General features: G+C 36.3%; 1 protein-coding gene across 7 annotated transcripts in view; it reads left to right on the top strand.

Annotated features, from left to right (window-relative positions):
- Positions 1-16,626, top strand: part of LOC145263835 (sperm-associated antigen 1-like) — a 135,668-nt gene that overhangs the window by 99,505 nt on the left and 19,537 nt on the right. For all 7 annotated transcript variants that reach the window (XM_080120908.1, XM_080120907.1, XM_080120904.1 and 4 more), the window contains 3 exons: positions 8,939-9,113; positions 11,551-11,953; positions 15,972-16,079. In XM_080120908.1, the coding sequence (XP_079977034.1) occupies positions 8,939-9,113; positions 11,551-11,953; positions 15,972-16,079 (686 nt within the window). The remainder of the gene's footprint in view (positions 1-8,938; positions 9,114-11,550; positions 11,954-15,971; positions 16,080-16,626) is intronic.

The raw sequence follows: 16,626 nt of genomic DNA, 5'->3' as shown, positions 1-16,626 counted from the left end.
CCAGACAGACAGATATCAAATCTCCATCAGTAATAGAAATAAATGGTACGGTTTCAGCTCCAGACAGACAGATATCAAATCTTCATCAGTAATAGAAATAATGGTACGGTTTCAGCTCCAGACAGACAGATACCTAATCTTCATCAGTAATAGAAATAATGGTACGGTTTCAGCTCCAGACAGACAGATATCAAATCTCCATCAGTAATAGAAATAATGGTACGGTTTCAGCTCCAGACAGACAGATATCAAATCTTCATCAGTAATAGAAATAATGGTACGGTTTCAGCTCCAGACAGACAGATATCAAATCTCCATCAGTAATAGAAATAAATGGTACGGTTTCAGCTCCAGACAGACAGATATCAAATCTCCATCAGTAATAGAAATAAATGGTACGGTTTCAGCTCCAGACAGACAGATATCAAATCTCCATCAGTAATAGAAATAAATGGTACGGTTTCAGCTCCAGACAGACAGATATCAAATCTCCATCAGTAATAGAAATAATGGTACGGTTTCAGCTCCAGACAGACAGATATCAAATCTTCATCAGTAATAGAAATAATGGTACGGTTTCAGCTCCAGACAGACAGATACCTAATCTTCATCAGTAATAGAAATAATGGTACGGTTTCAGCTCCAGACAGATATCAAATCTCCATCAGTAATAGAAATAATGGTACGGTTTCAGCTCCAGACAGACAGATATCAAATCTCCATCAGTAATAGAAATAATGGTACGGTTTCAGCTCCAGACAGACAGATATCAAATCTCCATCAGTAATAGAAATAAATGGTACGGTTTCAGCTCCAGACAGACAGATATCAAATCTCCATCAGTAATAGAAATAAATGGTACGGTTTCAGCTCCAGACAGACAGATATCAAATCTCCATCAGTAATAGAAATAATGGTACGGTTTCAGCTCCAGACAGACAGATATCAAATCTCCATCAGTAATAGAAATAATGGTACGGTTTCAGCTCCAGACAGACAGATACCTAATCTTCATCAGTAATAGAAATAATGGTACGGTTTCAGCTCCAGACAGATATCAAATCTCCATCAGTAATAGAAATAATGGTACGGTTTCAGCTCCAGACAGACAGATATCAAATCTCCATCAGTAATAGAAATAATGGTACGGTTTCAGCTCCAGACAGACAGATACCTAATCTTCATCAGTAATAGAAATAATGGTACGGTTTCAGCTCCAGACAGATATCAAATCTTCATCAGTAATAGAAATAATGGTACGGTTTCAGCTCCAGACAGATATCAAATCTCCATCAGTAATAGAAATAATCGTACGGTTTCAGCTCCAGACAGATATCAAATCTCCATCAGTAATAGAAATAATGGTATGGTTTCAGCTCCAGACAGACTGATACCTAATCTCCATCAGTAATAGAAATAATGGTACGGTTTCAGCTCCAGACAGACAGATATCAAATCTCCATCAGTAATAGAAATAATGGTACGGTTTCAGCTCCAGACAGACAGATATCAAATCTCCATCAGTAATAGAAATAATGGTACGGTTTCAGCTCCAGACAGACAGATATCAAATCTCCATCAGTAATAGAAATAAATGGTACGGTTTCAGCTCCAGACAGACAGATATCAAATCTCCATCAGTAATAGAAATAAATGGTACGGTTTCAGCTCCAGACAGACAGATATCAAATCTCCATCAGTAATAGAAATAAATGGTACGGTTTCAGCTCCAGACAGACAGATATCAAATCTCCATCAGTAATAGAAATAATGGTACGGTTTCAGCTCCAGACAGACAGATATCAAATCTTCATCAGTAATAGAAATAATGGTACGGTTTCAGCTCCAGACAGACAGATATCAAATCTTCATCAGTAATAGAAATAATGGTACGGTTTCAGCTCCAGACAGACAGATACCTAATCTTCATCAGTAATAGAAATAATGGTACGGTTTCAGCTCCAGACAGACAGATATCAAATCTCCATCAGTAATAGAAATAATGGTACGGTTTCAGCTCCAGACAGACAGATATCAAATCTTCATCAGTAATAGAAATAATGGTACGGTTTCAGCTCCAGACAGACAGATATCAAATCTCCATCAGTAATAGAAATAAATGGTACGGTTTCAGCTCCAGACAGACAGATATCAAATCTCCATCAGTAATAGAAATAAATGGTACGGTTTCAGCTCCAGACAGACAGATATCAAATCTCCATCAGTAATAGAAATAAATGGTACGGTTTCAGCTCCAGACAGACAGATATCAAATCTCCATCAGTAATAGAAATAATGGTACGGTTTCAGCTCCAGACAGACAGATATCAAATCTTCATCAGTAATAGAAATAATGGTACGGTTTCAGCTCCAGACAGACAGATACCTAATCTTCATCAGTAATAGAAATAATGGTACGGTTTCAGCTCCAGACAGATATCAAATCTCCATCAGTAATAGAAATAATGGTACGGTTTCAGCTCCAGACAGACAGATATCAAATCTCCATCAGTAATAGAAATAATGGTACGGTTTCAGCTCCAGACAGACAGATATCAAATCTCCATCAGTAATAGAAATAAATGGTACGGTTTCAGCTCCAGACAGACAGATATCAAATCTCCATCAGTAATAGAAATAAATGGTACGGTTTCAGCTCCAGACAGACAGATATCAAATCTCCATCAGTAATAGAAATAATGGTACGGTTTCAGCTCCAGACAGACAGATATCAAATCTCCATCAGTAATAGAAATAATGGTACGGTTTCAGCTCCAGACAGACAGATACCTAATCTTCATCAGTAATAGAAATAATGGTACGGTTTCAGCTCCAGACAGATATCAAATCTCCATCAGTAATAGAAATAATGGTACGGTTTCAGCTCCAGACAGACAGATATCAAATCTCCATCAGTAATAGAAATAATGGTACGGTTTCAGCTCCAGACAGACAGATACCTAATCTTCATCAGTAATAGAAATAATGGTACGGTTTCAGCTCCAGACAGATATCAAATCTTCATCAGTAATAGAAATAATGGTACGGTTTCAGCTCCAGACAGATATCAAATCTCCATCAGTAATAGAAATAATCGTACGGTTTCAGCTCCAGACAGATATCAAATCTCCATCAGTAATAGAAATAATGGTATGGTTTCAGCTCCAGACAGACTGATACCTAATCTCCATCAGTAATAGAAATAATGGTACGGTTTCAGCTCCAGACAGACAGATATCAAATCTCCATCAGTAATAGAAATAATGGTACGGTTTCAGCTCCAGACAGACAGATATCAAATCTCCATCAGTAATAGAAATAATGGTACGGTTTCAGCTCCAGACAGACAGATATCAAATCTCCATCAGTAATAGAAATAATGGTACGGTTTCAGCTCCAGACAGAAAGATATCAAATCTTCATCAGTAATAGAAATAATGGTACGGTTTCAGCTCCAGACAGACAGATATCAAATCTCCATCAGTAATAGAAATAATGGTACGGTTTCAGCTCCAGACAGACAGATACCAAATCTTCATCAGTAATAGAAATAAATGGTACGGTTTCAGCTCCAGACAGACAGATATCAAATCTCCATCAGTAATAGAAATAATGGTACGGTTTCAGCTCCAGACAGACAGATACCTAATCTTCATCAGTAATAGAAATAATGGTACGGTTTCAGCTCCAGACAGATATCAAATCTCCATCAGTAATAGAAATAATGGTACGGTTTCAGCTCCAGACAGACAGATATCAAATCTTCATCAGTAATAGAAATAATGGTACGGTTTCAGCTCCAGACAGACAGATATCAAATCTCCATCAGTAATAGAAATAATGGTACGGTTTCAGCTCCAGACAGACAGATATCAAATCTCCATCAGTAATAGAAATAAATGGTACGGTTTCAGCTCCAGACAGACAGATATCAAATCTCAATCAGTAATAGAAATAATGGTACGGTTTCAGCTCCAGACAGATATCAAATCTCCATCAGTAATAGAAATAATGGTATGGTTTCAGCTCCAGACAGACTGATACCTAATCTCCATCAGTAATAGAAATAATGGTACGGTTTCAGCTCCAGACAGACAGATACCAAATCTTCATCAGTAATAGAAATAAATGGTACGGTTTCAGCTCCAGACAGACAGATATCAAATCTCCATCAGTAATAGAAATAATGGTACGGTTTCAGCTCCAGACAGACAGATACCAAATCTTCATCAGTAATAGAAATAATGGTACGGTTTCAGCTCCAGACAGACAGATACCAAATCTTCATCAGTAATAGAAATAAATGGTACGGTTTCAGCTCCAGACAGACAGATATCAAATCTTCATCAGTAATAGAAATAATGGTACGGTTTCAGCTCCAGACAGACAGATATCAAATCTTCATCAGTAATAGAAATAAATGGTACGGTTTCAGCTCCAGACAGACAGATATCAAATCTTCATCAGTAATAGAAATAATGGTACGGTTTCAGCTCCAGACAGACAGATACCTAATCTTCATCAGTAATAGAAATAATGGTACGGTTTCAGCTCCAGACAGACAGATATCAAATCTCCATCAGTAATAGAAATAATGGTACGGTTTCAGCTCCAGACAGACAGATATCAAATCTTCATCAGTAATAGAAATAATGGTACGGTTTCAGCTCCAGACAGACAGATATCAAATCTCCATCAGTAATAGAAATAAATGGTACGGTTTCAGCTCCAGACAGACAGATATCAAATCTCCATCAGTAATAGAAATAAATGGTACGGTTTCAGCTCCAGACAGACAGATATCAAATCTCCATCAGTAATAGAAATAAATGGTACGGTTTCAGCTCCAGACAGACAGATATCAAATCTCCATCAGTAATAGAAATAATGGTACGGTTTCAGCTCCAGACAGACAGATATCAAATCTCCATCAGTAATAGAAATAATGGTACGGTTTCAGCTCCAGACAGACAGATACCTAATCTTCATCAGTAATAGAAATAATGGTACGGTTTCAGCTCCAGACAGATATCAAATCTCCATCAGTAATAGAAATAATGGTACGGTTTCAGCTCCAGACAGACAGATATCAAATCTCCATCAGTAATAGAAATAATGGTACGGTTTCAGCTCCAGACAGACAGATATCAAATCTCCATCAGTAATAGAAATAAATGGTACGGTTTCAGCTCCAGACAGACAGATATCAAATCTCCATCAGTAATAGAAATAAATGGTACGGTTTCAGCTCCAGACAGACAGATATCAAATCTCCATCAGTAATAGAAATAATGGTACGGTTTAAGCTCCAGACAGACAGATATCAAATCTCCATCAGTAATAGAAATAATGGTACGGTTTCAGCTCCAGACAGACAGATACCTAATCTTCATCAGTAATAGAAATAATGGTACGGTTTCAGCTCCAGACAGATATCAAATCTCCATCAGTAATAGAAATAATGGTACGGTTTCAGCTCCAGACAGACAGATATCAAATCTCCATCAGTAATAGAAATAATGGTACGGTTTCAGCTCCAGACAGACAGATACCTAATCTTCATCAGTAATAGAAATAATGGTACGGTTTCAGCTCCAGACAGATATCAAATCTTCATCAGTAATAGAAATAATGGTACGGTTTCAGCTCCAGACAGATATCAAATCTCCATCAGTAATAGAAATAATCGTACGGTTTCAGCTCCAGACAGATATCAAATCTCCATCAGTAATAGAAATAATGGTATGGTTTCAGCTCCAGACAGACTGATACCTAATCTCCATCAGTAATAGAAATAATGGTACGGTTTCAGCTCCAGACAGACAGATATCAAATCTCCATCAGTAATAGAAATAATGGTACGGTTTCAGCTCCAGACAGACAGATATCAAATCTCCATCAGTAATAGAAATAATGGTACGGTTTCAGCTCCAGACAGACAGATATCAAATCTCCATCAGTAATAGAAATAATGGTACGGTTTCAGCTCCAGACAGACAGATATCAAATCTTCATCAGTAATAGAAATAATGGTACGGTTTCAGCTCCAGACAGACAGATATCAAATCTCCATCAGTAATAGAAATAATGGTACGGTTTCAGCTCCAGACAGACAGATACCAAATCTTCATCAGTAATAGAAATAAATGGTACGGTTTCAGCTCCAGACAGACAGATATCAAATCTCCATCAGTAATAGAAATAATGGTACGGTTTCAGCTCCAGACAGACAGATACCTAATCTTCATCAGTAATAGAAATAATGGTACGGTTTCAGCTCCAGACAGATATCAAATCTCCATCAGTAATAGAAATAATGGTACGGTTTCAGCTCCAGACAGACAGATATCAAATCTTCATCAGTAATAGAAATAATGGTACGGTTTCAGCTCCAGACAGACAGATATCAAATCTCCATCAGTAATAGAAATAATGGTACGGTTTCAGCTCCAGACAGACAGATATCAAATCTCCATCAGTAATAGAAATAAATGGTACGGTTTCAGCTCCAGACAGACAGATATCAAATCTCCATCAGTAATAGAAATAATGGTACGGTTTCAGCTCCAGACAGATATCAAATCTCCATCAGTAATAGAAATAATGGTATGGTTTCAGCTCCAGACAGACTGATACCTAATCTCCATCAGTAATAGAAATAATGGTACGGTTTCAGCTCCAGACAGACAGATACCAAATCTTCATCAGTAATAGAAATAAATGGTACGGTTTCAGCTCCAGACAGACAGATATCAAATCTCCATCAGTAATAGAAATAATGGTACGGTTTCAGCTCCAGACAGACAGATACCAAATCTTCATCAGTAATAGAAATAATGGTACGGTTTCAGCTCCAGACAGACAGATACCAAATCTTCATCAGTAATAGAAATAAATGGTACGGTTTCAGCTCCAGACAGACAGATATCAAATCTTCATCAGTAATAGAAATAATGGTACGGTTTCAGCTCCAGACAGACAGATATCAAATCTTCATCAGTAATAGAAATAATGGTACGGTTTCAGCTCCAGACAGACAGATACCAAATCTTCATCAGTAATAGAAATAATGGTACGGTTTCAGCTCCAGACAGACAGATATCAAATCTCCATCAGTAATAGAAATAATGGTACGGTTTCAGCTCCAGACAGACAGATACCAAATCTCCATCAGTAATAGAAATAATGGTACGGTTTCAGCTCCAGACAGACAGATACCAAATCTTCATCAGTAATAGAAATAAATGGTACGGTTTCAGCTCCAGACAGACAGATATCAAATCTCCATCAGTAATAGAAATAATGGTACGGTTTCAGCTCCAGACAGACAGATACCAAATCTTATTCAGTAATAGAAATAAATGGTACGGTTTCAGCTCCAGACAGACAGATATCAAATCTCCATCAGTAATAGAAATAATGGTACGGTTTCAGCTCCAGACAGACAGATACCTAATCTTCATCAGTAATAGAAATAATGGTACGGTTTCAACTCCAGACAGATATCAAATCTCCATCAGTAATAGAAATAATGGTACGGTTTCAGCTCCAGACAGACAGATATCAAATCTTCATCAGTAATAGAAATAATGGTACGGTTTCAGCTCCAGACAGACAGATATCAAATCTCCATCAGTAATAGAAATAATGGTACGGTTTCAGCTCCAGACAGACAGATATCAAATCTCCATCAGTAATAGAAATAAATGGTACGGTTTCAGCTCCAGACAGACAGATATCAAATCTCCATCAGTAATAGAAATAATGGTACGGTTTCAGCTCCAGACAGATATCAAATCTCCATCAGTAATAGAAATAATGGTATGGTTTCAGCTCCAGACAGACTGATACCTAATCTCCATCAGTAATAGAAATAATGGTACGGTTTCAGCTCCAGACAGACAGATACCTAATCTCCATCAGTAATAGAAATAATGGTACGGTTTCAGCTCCAGACAGACAGATATCTAATCTCCATCAGTAATAGAAATAATGGTACGGTTTCAGCTCCAGACAGACAGATATCTAATCTCCATCAGTAATAGAAATAATGGTACGGTTTCAGCTCCAGACAGACAGATATCTAATCTCCATCAGTAATAGAAATAATGGTACGGTTTCAGCTCCAGACAGACAGATATCAAATCTTCATCAGTAATAGAAATAATGGTACGGTTTCAGCTCCAGACAGACAGATATCAAATCTCCATCAGTAATAGAAATAATGGTACGGTTTCAGCTCCAGACAGACAGATATCAAATCTTCATCAGTAATAGAAATAATGGTACGGTTTCAGCTCCAGACAGACAGATATCAAATCTCCATCAGTAATAGAAATAATGGTACGGTTTCAGCTCCAGACAGACAGATACCTAATCTCCATCAGTAATAGAAATAATGGTACGGTTTCAGCTCCAGACAGACAGATATCAAATCTTCATCAGTAATAGAAATAATGGTACGGTTTCAGCTCCAGACAGACAGATACCTAATCTTCATCAGTAATAGAAATAATGGTACAGTTTCAGCTCCAGACAGATATCAAATCTCCATCAGTAATAGAAATAATGGTACGGTTTCAGCTCCAGACAGACAGATATCAAATCTCCATCAGTAATAGAAATAATGGTACGGTTTCAGCTCCAGACAGACAGATATCAAATCTCCATCAGTAATAGAAATAAATGGTACGGTTTCAGCTCCTGACAGATATCAAATCTCCATCAGTAATAGAAATAATGGTACGGTTTCAGCTCCAGACAGACAGATACCAAATCTCCATCAATAATAGATAAAACAAACGAGTATTAAAAAAATTATTACTTTAAGAACATTTGTAGTTTGAAAAACTAAATTCATCCACGTTCAAATTGTAAACATATTGTCCCCAAAATTTGTTTCTATGTTCTTCATTACAACTCTTATTTTCTGTTTCAGAATCGGAAGAACAAACTGTCAATCTGTCTCTGATCTATAGCAACCGTGCAGCATGTTGCCTTAAAATGGGGGACTGTCAGAGCAGCATTATTGATTGTACCACATCGCTGAATCTGGTGTCACACGCAATAAAACCACTTCTTCGACGTGCTTCCGCTTACGAAATGCTAGAAAGGTTTGGATGATACATTTTTTCTATTTATTTATTTACGAGGTGCTTTCAAAAGTTTCCAGACCTTTTTGTACAGGCATTTAAAATTGTTGTAGGACTCTTGAAAATTTTTGTACAGGCATTTAAAATTGTTGTAGGACTCTTGAAAATTTGGTTTGTTATTGCTGTATCTCTTATGAGATGACTGACCAATTTTTATGATTTCAGTTTCGAATAAACAGTTACAGCAGGAATTGGAATACACCCTACTAAAACCTGATTGTCACAGCTGGTGAATCTGGTCACAAGGACACTTTAGAAGAATGATATGCAATAAAATTCTGTTTTAAGCTTGGAAAAAATTCCACAGAAACGTATGGAATTCTTCAGATTGCTTTTGGGTCATCTTGCATGAATCAAGCATCAGTTTTTGAGTGGCATAAGAGTTTCATGGAAGGCAAGGAGTCTGTGAGGGATGATGAGAGGAGTGGGAAGAGTAAGGAAGTCAGAACATCAGAGTTCATTTGCCAAATGGCTAAGGACTGTGATTGCCTATAGAGACAATAAATGCACAGTTTGATGTCAGTGTGGGAACTGTACACACAATTATTCGCAAAGAACTGAAGATGCAGAAGATTTGCATGAAGTTTGTCCCAAGGGTGCTCAGAAAAGATCAAACTATTTGATCAAGATGAACATCAAGACAGTTCCTCGCCCTCCCTATAGTCCAGACCTTGCTTCCTGTGACTTTTGTTATTCCCTAAGCTCAAGATAAACCTTGAAGGCTGTTATGAGACAATTGAGGAGATAGAGAGGCATCGACGAGAGTCATTGACATGCTCACACAAGAGGATTTCCCCGGGGCCTTCCAGAAGTTGTTGGAAAGGTACAAGTGCCTTGCAGCTGGAGGAGATTACTTCAAAGGAGACTAGAGTTTTATGTGTGTACTATCGATAAAAATGCTTATACGGAAAAGGTCTGGAAACTTATTTAAGGCACCTTGTATTTTAATGTGATATTCAGGACTGAGAACAAATTGTAACGGAAGAGAAGTATGAAATTAAGGTTCAACATCTTGGATAGTCCCTACATCATCTCTCTCTACCAAAAAATATTTTATCAAAAATATTTAAGAGACTAGTGTAAACATGTACAAAACTGCATGTTTATTGGGGTGCAAAGGTGCATACTATAGATGGCAGGCAGGCCTGCAATGGGCAAATATTGGTTGGCCAAAAATTTTTTTTTTAAGGAAGAAGGAATCCTAATATCAAGTTTAGAAATTGATTTAATGCAATTTATTTTCTGTGCTCAATTTGGAAATCTTAAATATCTACAATTTATTTGGTTGTCAAACGACAATCTTGTTTAATTATGGCTTTCACTTGGTTACTGTCAACAGGGTCATGTTTCCCTGTCGGTTAAGCCCATTTGCTTGGCTGTGGTTTTGCTATGTAGAAGGTAGGAGTATTAAATAGAAGAATTAACTGCGTCATTGTTACATGAAAAATTAGTAAAATTTAATTATTTCTCCTAATTTTTATGCCATTTAAACAAATTAATTGCACCATTAGTATTTGTAAAACAGTTTGTTTATTTAAAGTATATATTCATGCAATTCCATTTCAAGTGGCACTGTGTCTTGTTTGGGATGAAAAAACAATAATAAAAAAAATGGCAGTTTCTCAGCAAAAGAAGACAGATGAAAAAAAAATCAAAACACAGAAGCAAAAACCTTGCTCTTTTTTTTTTTTTCCAGTTCAGTGAGGATGATTTGGATTGGTTGAGTTATTTCCCCTGATTTTATGCCATTTAAACAATGCTAACTAACTGCACCATTAGTATTATTTGTCAAACAGTTTGTTTATTTATTTAAAGTGGATATTAATGCAATTCCTTTTCTATACTCAATTCGGAAATCTTGAGAGTGTGTGTGATTTGTCTAGTTGTCAAAAGGCAATCTCTTTCAACTTCATCGTTCACTTGGTTACTGTTGATTATCTTCGTCTGGCCAAATTAATAACTTTTCTTTCTCTTTTGCATCATTCTCAAATCGGATAAATGTTAGTGTTCCTAGATTCTAGGAAATAGTTTTCGACAGTTTCATCTATCGCACTGTCCACTAACCTCGGTAAATCCAGCGGCAATTAATTCCGTCAGGGTCACAGGTCACATCTGTTATTTGAATATCTTTATTCCTGGGAAATAGTTGTTTGCTTTCTTTTTAATATTTAATAAATTTGTAGTTTCTTTTTTCCTTTTCAATCTAACATTATCGTCACATACCAGCAAGGCCACTTGACTTTGTCTGGGGCACAAATATTGTTATAGAACTATAATTGAAATATAATTTTTTTGTGGATGAAATTCTGCCATTGTAAGATTTCCATGTCTCGTGTTTTGTTTTTTTTATATTGGTGACACCTTATATCTATATTCTTATTTCTTATACTTATTCCAGATACGGATTAGCTTATATTGATTATAAAAACGTCTTGGCTGTCGATTCAAGCGTGGAGGTCGCCCAACAGGGCTCATCACGATGTAGCAAGATTCTCATCCAATTGCAGGGTTATTCCTGGAGGGAGAAACTTCCCCCTATGCCTATCATCCAATCATCTGACATCCCTGTGATTGAAAAACCTGCAAGGGCAGAAACTACCTCAGTGCACGACTCGGCCAGCACAAAACCCACTGAGGATGAGAGCAAAACCTCTAAAAACAAATCCAAAAAATCTCAAAAGAAACAAAGTTCCACGGCTGAAAAACAGGGTTCCACTCCTGAGAAGAAGGCACCAAAGACTATGACGAAAGATGAAGAATTTGATTTGATGAAAGCGCAGGGGAATCAACATGTGAAAAATGTAAGTAATTATTTTTTATTCAGAGAAATCAGATTTCCACTTAAATTGTTAGAACCTCTCATAGATGTAAAGTCTCCACTTTTTGATTGAAATCTTTCTTTTTTTTTCCTTTTTTTTTTTTTAATAAATAAAAGGCCAATTTCTGCATATTGCCTGAACCTTAACTCCTCATTTTTTTACAGCGCTATTTGGCTATATTTTATTTCTTTTTCTCACTCTAGCTCTATCTTTATCTTTTCCTAATTTTTCTCTCTTCTAGTCTTGTTTTGTCTCACCTGTCACTTCTCTCTTAAGAGAGTTTTCTCTGAAAATTAAAAATGTTAATATTGTCATAAAGGCAAGTAACCTACATCTAAAATTTCAAGTGTTTAGACCCAAAATTGCCAGAGGAGTTTGGTAAAGTTTTCAAAGGTCAAACCGTTGAACTTTGACCCCTTGACAGCCAAATTTCTGGCCGAAAACTGATTAAAAAGATTTTCCCAAATCTCAATATCCCTTATGTCAAATCTTGAGTCTGTAGACTGAAAATTGACAGTTTGGTACAAAAATGTACACACACACACACACAGAGACAATTTTACTTTTATAGATATATAAATTTTTTGGAGAGGCTAGGGCAAGAGGGGAGTAGCGCCATAAATTAAATTATCCTTCCCTCTCTAAAGAAAAATAATGTCTTTTAAATGTTGCCCATTTTCAGCTTCGCATATCTGTGATCTTTCTACAACATTATTCATGACAGATTGCAGAATCTCTGGATTGCGATTTAACTCCCTTTATTTCGTTCCTGATGTTTTCCTTGAAGTCTTGCAGGGTTTGGAGTTTTACGTTTTAAGGTCTGCCAGCTCACGGAACGAAATGAGGGAGTGAAATCACAATCCAGAGATTCTGCAATCTGTCATGAATAATTTTTTGGAAAGAGCACAAATATGCGAAGCTGAAAATGGGCAACATTTAAAAGACATTATTTTTCATAAATAAAGATTGTTTGAATTTTGCATTTTTTTATTTCCCAATGTCTTAGTCAGACTGTATTAAAATTACAGAAATATATCAAAAATAAAGAATTTATTTAAGTTTGAAACCCTTCAGTGACTTTTTGGACACTCTGTATAAAAGTAGAGATAGTGTTAGGGTGAGGAGATAGGGTATGTTAGTTTTCAAATAGTTAGTTGAAATATTTTGTAATGATTTCAGAAATGTGGAGGATAGAGTTAGTAGTATAGTAGGTGGGATGGAAGTACGAAAAAGTTATCTTAGAAACGAGTGAGAGTCATGGAATTTGTGGACTAGTGGATGATGGTAGCAGTTTCATGGAGAGATAGTTGGTAACTTAAGTAGCAAGGAGTAATGAAGTAGATGGCTGCTAAGAAAGGAGTAATATTGCAAAAGAAGAAATGTGAGGATGATATGTTAAAAATGAATATTTGGAATTAATAGAATGTTCAGATAAGATATCATTTGCTATGATGGCAGAAATTTGAAAAAGAAATGTCAGAGTGTTCCATGATATGATTTGAATACTGAGAGACGAGGCTCGCTTCTATAAAACATCTTGTATGCAAATCTTATTGAAAATTAAATTTGTGGTATAAAATTAACATGTGCAAAATGAAAGTGTTTTTCAGCATCACTTTATAGATTTGTTATGTTGATAAATTCCTATGTTGAGAGTGTGCTGAGCTTCACTGGTGTAGACTTTGTTGCAGGCACTACAGGGGATTGTACATAAGCTTGCTCATATATTACAGTGTGGAACGATAAAATTGTTGCCCTAGAGAAGATGACATGATTCCATTTCTGTTTGACGAAAACTGGTTTTTTTTTTTGTTGCAGACTATCTTCTAGTTGATCAGTTGTGCAAAAATTCCCAGAACGATAGAAGCCTTCTATCATGTCTAAAAGTGATACAATGTTCAACGAGCAAGGTAGTCTTACGTCTCTGGGGGTAAAGGGGAGGAAGGATAGTGTCTGCTTATTTGAATCAATGTTCATATCTACAGCACCTCAGCCCTTTTTGGAGAGTTTATAAAATAAAAACAGAAATGTACTTTTTTATATTTTGTTCTCAAACTCAACTCTCGACTGACTAAAAAATCCCCATGCGTGTTTCTATTTATATCAGGATGTGGGGGCGGGGCTGTAATTCTCGTTAACCAGCTCACACTTAAAATACACTCACTGACTTGTGTTGCAACGCAGGTGCATGCTCTGTCAACAGGAATCCTGGGCTTGATCTATGTCACCGGTAAACTTTTGTTCACTCCTTTGCGTTCCCTAGCACAAACAAGTTGCATTGGCTCAGTAACGCGTTAACTGCAAAATTCATATCATGGATTCCATAACGGTCGGAGATGCGCCACTGTACACTTCATGCTCTCTACCGATCCAAGTTATGACAACAGGACCATTGCCAGCCCCCTCAAAATGCAAATCCAGACAGTTGAACGCTTGAGAGCACAACTTAACAAAGTTTCCAGCTATGGTTATGGTCTTTGGTATGGTTTCAAGTGAGGGCCACATCCATGCCACCTCACATCTTCAAAGTTGGCTGGAAAATCAACAGCAGTGTACCTGAATGTGCTGAAGAGTGTGGTGATCTCCTGGTGCAATCAGGTGCCCGTAGGCTGATTCTGGTCGTGACAGCAGGACTTGGCAGCAGCTCATGTCTAAAGAGACCCAGGCTTAACTTCAGAAGGAGTGCTACGACTTTGTACACTTCTCTCACTGGCCCTCTTCCTCCCCGACCTGAACCCGCTGGACTACTGTTTAGTCATACGTCAAGAACATCACCAGCATGACCTTCCACAACATCAAAGCCAGCTTGATCCCCATTATCTGCTGAGTATTCGCCAAGCTCCTAACAGCACTTGTGGAAAGGGGCAAGCTCCCAGTTCTGGATCCGTATCGAGGCGGTAATTGAGGCTATAGGTGACTACATTGAGTAGATGTCAGCTCTACTACATAATCAAGTAAACCTGAATTGATTTGTTTCAATAACAGTTATAAAATAAAGCTGTAGTGTTGTTTTCTTTTGGGTGGCAAATTTATTGTTCTACCCTGTAGATGTGTTGCCAGCACACAAGTAGGCATGAACACAATTTAGTACATATACATGTACTCAGTTATCATTTATATACATGTACTCAGTTATCATTTATATACATGTACTCAGTTATCATTTATATACATGTACTCAGTTATCATTTATATACATGTACTCAGTTATCATTTATATACATGTACTCAGTTATCATTTATATACATGTACTCAGTTATCATTTATATACATGTACTCAGTTATCATTTATATACATGTACTCAGTTATCATTTATATACATGTACTCAGTTATCATTTATATACATGTACTCAGTTATCATTTATATACATGTACTCAGTTATCATTTATATACATGTACTCAGTTATCATTTATATACATGTACTCAGTTATCATTTATATACATGTACTCAGTTATCATTTATATACATGTACTCAGTTATCATTTATATACATGTACTCAGTTATCATTTATATACATGTACTCAGTTATCATTTATATACATGTACTCAGTTATCATTTATATACATGTACTCAGTTATCATTTATATACATGTACTCAGTTATCATTTATATACATGTACTCAGTTATCATTTATATACATGTACTCAGTTATCATTTATATACATGTACTCAGTTATCATTTATATACATGTACTCAGTTATCATTTATATACATGTACTCAGTTATCATTTATATACATGTACTCAGTTATCATTTATATACATGTACTCAGTTATCATTTATATACATGTACTCAGTTATCATTTATATACATGTACTCAGTTATCTTTTATATACATGTACTCAGTTATCATTTATATACATGTACTCAGTTATCATTTATATACATGTACTCAGTTATCATTTCTCTAAAAACTTTGTAAATCTCAGCTTTTATAATCGACTGCTCACACAACTAATTTGTTTTTTGTTGTTTTGTCTTTTGCGCAGGAAGAATATCAGAAAGCGATTGAATGCTACACCAAATGTGTGCAGTTGTTTCCAGACAAAGTTGTTTCCTATACCAATCGTGCTTTGTGTTACCTCAAATTAAATCAAGTAAGTTCTATTTTACGAGGGTCCTTCCAAAAGTGAAGCCTCCTTTTTTTTTTAATTTTTTACCTAAAGAAGTCAAAGAGCTAGGAAGACAGCAGAAGTACCATTATAACAAGTGACATTTTGTACTCCAGAATTTATGTTTCCACATAGTCACCACCATTCCCAATGCATTTTTGCCAGAAATTCAATGACACATCTCTGCTTCTGATGCACGTTTATGACAGGGGTTGCTTTCTTAGTCTTACACTGTCAATATCTGCAATTTTCAAGATGAAACTTTCGTCGTTAATGCATAAGTTCAATCATCGTAACAATGCTAATTGCAATCTCTTTGATCCATTCAGGCAGAATAAAAAATGCGGTATTACTTTTGGAATGCTCCTTATATTAATAAAGTAGGTCAGGTGGAAGTAATAGAAGGACAGGGGGGGGGGGAGAAACTAGAAGTTTTTTTTATTTAATCGTAACATTTGCAAGTATTTTCTTTTTGTTTACTGCATGACTGGGTGATAACATACATATAACAATGACAGATTTGAACGTATAT

Source organism: Euprymna scolopes, chromosome 39, assembly GCF_053919585.1.
Source record: "Euprymna scolopes isolate OS-2025 chromosome 39, ASM5391958v1, whole genome shotgun sequence".
NCBI classification, from domain to species: domain Eukaryota; kingdom Metazoa; phylum Mollusca; class Cephalopoda; order Sepiida; family Sepiolidae; genus Euprymna; species Euprymna scolopes.
The sequence above is the reverse complement of the archived record's forward strand: the minus strand, read 5'-3'. Positions and strand labels throughout refer to the sequence as shown.